Source organism: Frankliniella occidentalis, unplaced genomic scaffold, assembly GCF_000697945.3.
Source record: "Frankliniella occidentalis isolate FOCC.00 unplaced genomic scaffold, Focc_3.1 Scaffold231, whole genome shotgun sequence".
Classification (NCBI taxonomy): domain Eukaryota; kingdom Metazoa; phylum Arthropoda; class Insecta; order Thysanoptera; family Thripidae; genus Frankliniella; species Frankliniella occidentalis.
In genome coordinates this window covers 349,207-351,474 of record NW_026267357.1, presented here as the reverse complement: position 1 = coordinate 351,474, position 2,268 = coordinate 349,207, and the positions used below count along the sequence as shown (strand labels likewise).

At 39.5% G+C, this 2,268-nt stretch overlaps 1 protein-coding gene across 1 annotated transcript in view; it reads left to right on the top strand.

The window, feature by feature from the left end:
- Positions 1-835: 835 nt before the first annotated feature.
- Positions 836-2,268, top strand: part of LOC113203783 (tenascin-like) — a gene marked incomplete in the record, with an annotated part of 91,192 nt that continues 89,759 nt past the window's right edge. Inside the window, 1 exon segment of the mRNA XM_052272932.1 lies at positions 836-998. Coding sequence (XP_052128892.1) covers positions 876-998 — 123 coding nt within the window.

The window sequence follows — 2,268 nt, the reverse complement described above, 5'->3', positions numbered from 1 at the left end:
TTGCTTATATTTGTAATGACCATCACTTACTCGAGCGACACTTCGATGTATCATAATTTTGTGCAAAATGCGTAACACCGTTTTGAGATAAATCCAGAATCATCGCATTATTTTGCAATGAGTATCCCACAATTTTGTGATAAAAATTCATCACACCCCCAGGAGTAATAATTCATGGGGATCACACAGAAAAAATTTTCACACGAAAATGTGTGAAAAGTATCACACTTCAAATTACAGTGGCGTAAATTCAAAATGCTCATCGTGCCCCATGTTCATGGTACCCCCGACGCGTCCTAAGAACAAAGTCTGATCTGTTTGCGCATCCGTCAACAAAGTCCGATCTTTTCGCGCGCCCGTCAACAAAGTCCGATCTGTTTTTGGTTGCGCTCGGGAGGCGGACGTTTGGAGCTTTGTGACAATTCTGTTTCTGTATCTTTGCTTGACATTTTCGGTCTCAGCTATTCCTCAATCTCTTAGGATCACATAGCAGTCATTACTTTTTCTATACTGTCAATATTAGTGAAGATAGAAATAAACTAAACCAGCGATGCAGAGCGCGGCCAAAAACAGATCGGACTTTGTTGGGCGTCACACAAACAGATCGGACTTTGTTGACGAGCGCGAGAAAAGATCGGACTTTGTTAACGGGCGCTCAAACAGATCAGACTTTGTTCTTAGGACGCGTCGCCCCGCTCTCCCTTTTGTCGTAGCGTTTTGGGCGCCATCTTCATTTTACCTGCGATGAAATAGAGAATAAAATGAGATACCGCCTATAATGCTGTCCCGGTTAAATTTGATACCCGGTTTTCTTATTGTCTCTCTTTGCAGTCATCATTAAGAAAAGTCTTTTGGAGAGAAGTGGCTCTTTTGGGATGCCTGAAAACAGTCTCTCTGAATATCACTGGTATATTTGGACTATTCCTGCTCGTGCGCAGCATCGCACTTCCATTACATTCGATTATACTCGCATTTACCATTGCCATCTCGATGATCAGGTAAGTCCGACAACACACAAGTGAGCATTGTACAATAAAGACCGTATGTCAAGTTAGCATGTTGTGTACACCGTATATACTAGCTATATGTGCGCCAGACCACGTCTCGCGTGCAATATTTCTATCACAGATAACGTGCAGTCAGTATCACACTCTGATTTACAGTGGCACTACTGTAGAATCTACAGGATAGCGAAAAAAAAGAATTTGAGAAATTGATATGGCAGGTATGCGGAAAAGTTGTCTTTTTAGATGTAGAATCCAGTGCAATTTTTTATTTTGAGATCGGACAATATTTTCCGATCGCGCAACGAGCTCAAAGTTATGTATTAGCTCTTATGGGAAAAATCGTCAAAAACCATGAAAAAATGAAAATCGAAAATTTATGCTTTGTATGTGAGTTTTTTTGAAAATCTGTTTTCATAAATGCAATCTACGCCATAAAAGGCATCCACTGATGTATCACACTTGATATTGCAACCCATGGTTTAGGCGGTGTAGGCTGCATAATTTCATGACTTTTGTGCAATTTGATGCAATTTGGGCTTAAATTGATACCTGGCCGGGACTGAACCGCTCACTATAATTTCAAGTGTGACACATCAGTGGATGCCTTTTATGGCGTAGATTGCATTTATGAGAACAGATTTTCAAAAAACCTCACATACAAAGCCTAAATTTTCGATTTTCATTTTTTGAGGTTTATGACGATTTTTCCCATAAGAGCTAATGCATAACTTTGAGCTCGTTGCGCGATCGGAAAATATTGTCCGATCTCAAAATAAAAAATTGCACAGGATTCTACATCTAAAAAGACAACTCTTACGCATACCCGCCATATCAATATCTCAAATCCTTTTTTTTCGCTATCCTCTACTGTAGATGCCTACGAATTGAATTGTTTGCAAAGCTACGAACTTTTTTCATTCTTTGCATTGAGCAGATATTTTTTTTAATTTCAAGCATTTCGCTGTAAGGTTAGAAGGGTCTTATGAACAAACAGTTTGCATTACGAACTGTTTTAAAGCTTACGAAGAATTAGCTCGTAATACAACGCTCGTAAGAGTTCGTAAGCTACGAAGGTTTTGGTTTGCATTGCGGACATGTAGTTCATACACTGTAAATCAGAGTGTGATATTGACTGCACGTTTTCTGTGATACGGAAATGTTGCACGATGTTGTGATGACCATCGCAAAAAGGCAAAATATTTAATTAATTGCTTATATTTGTGATGACCACAGCGTCGTGGTGAAACGGGGAATTTGGAGG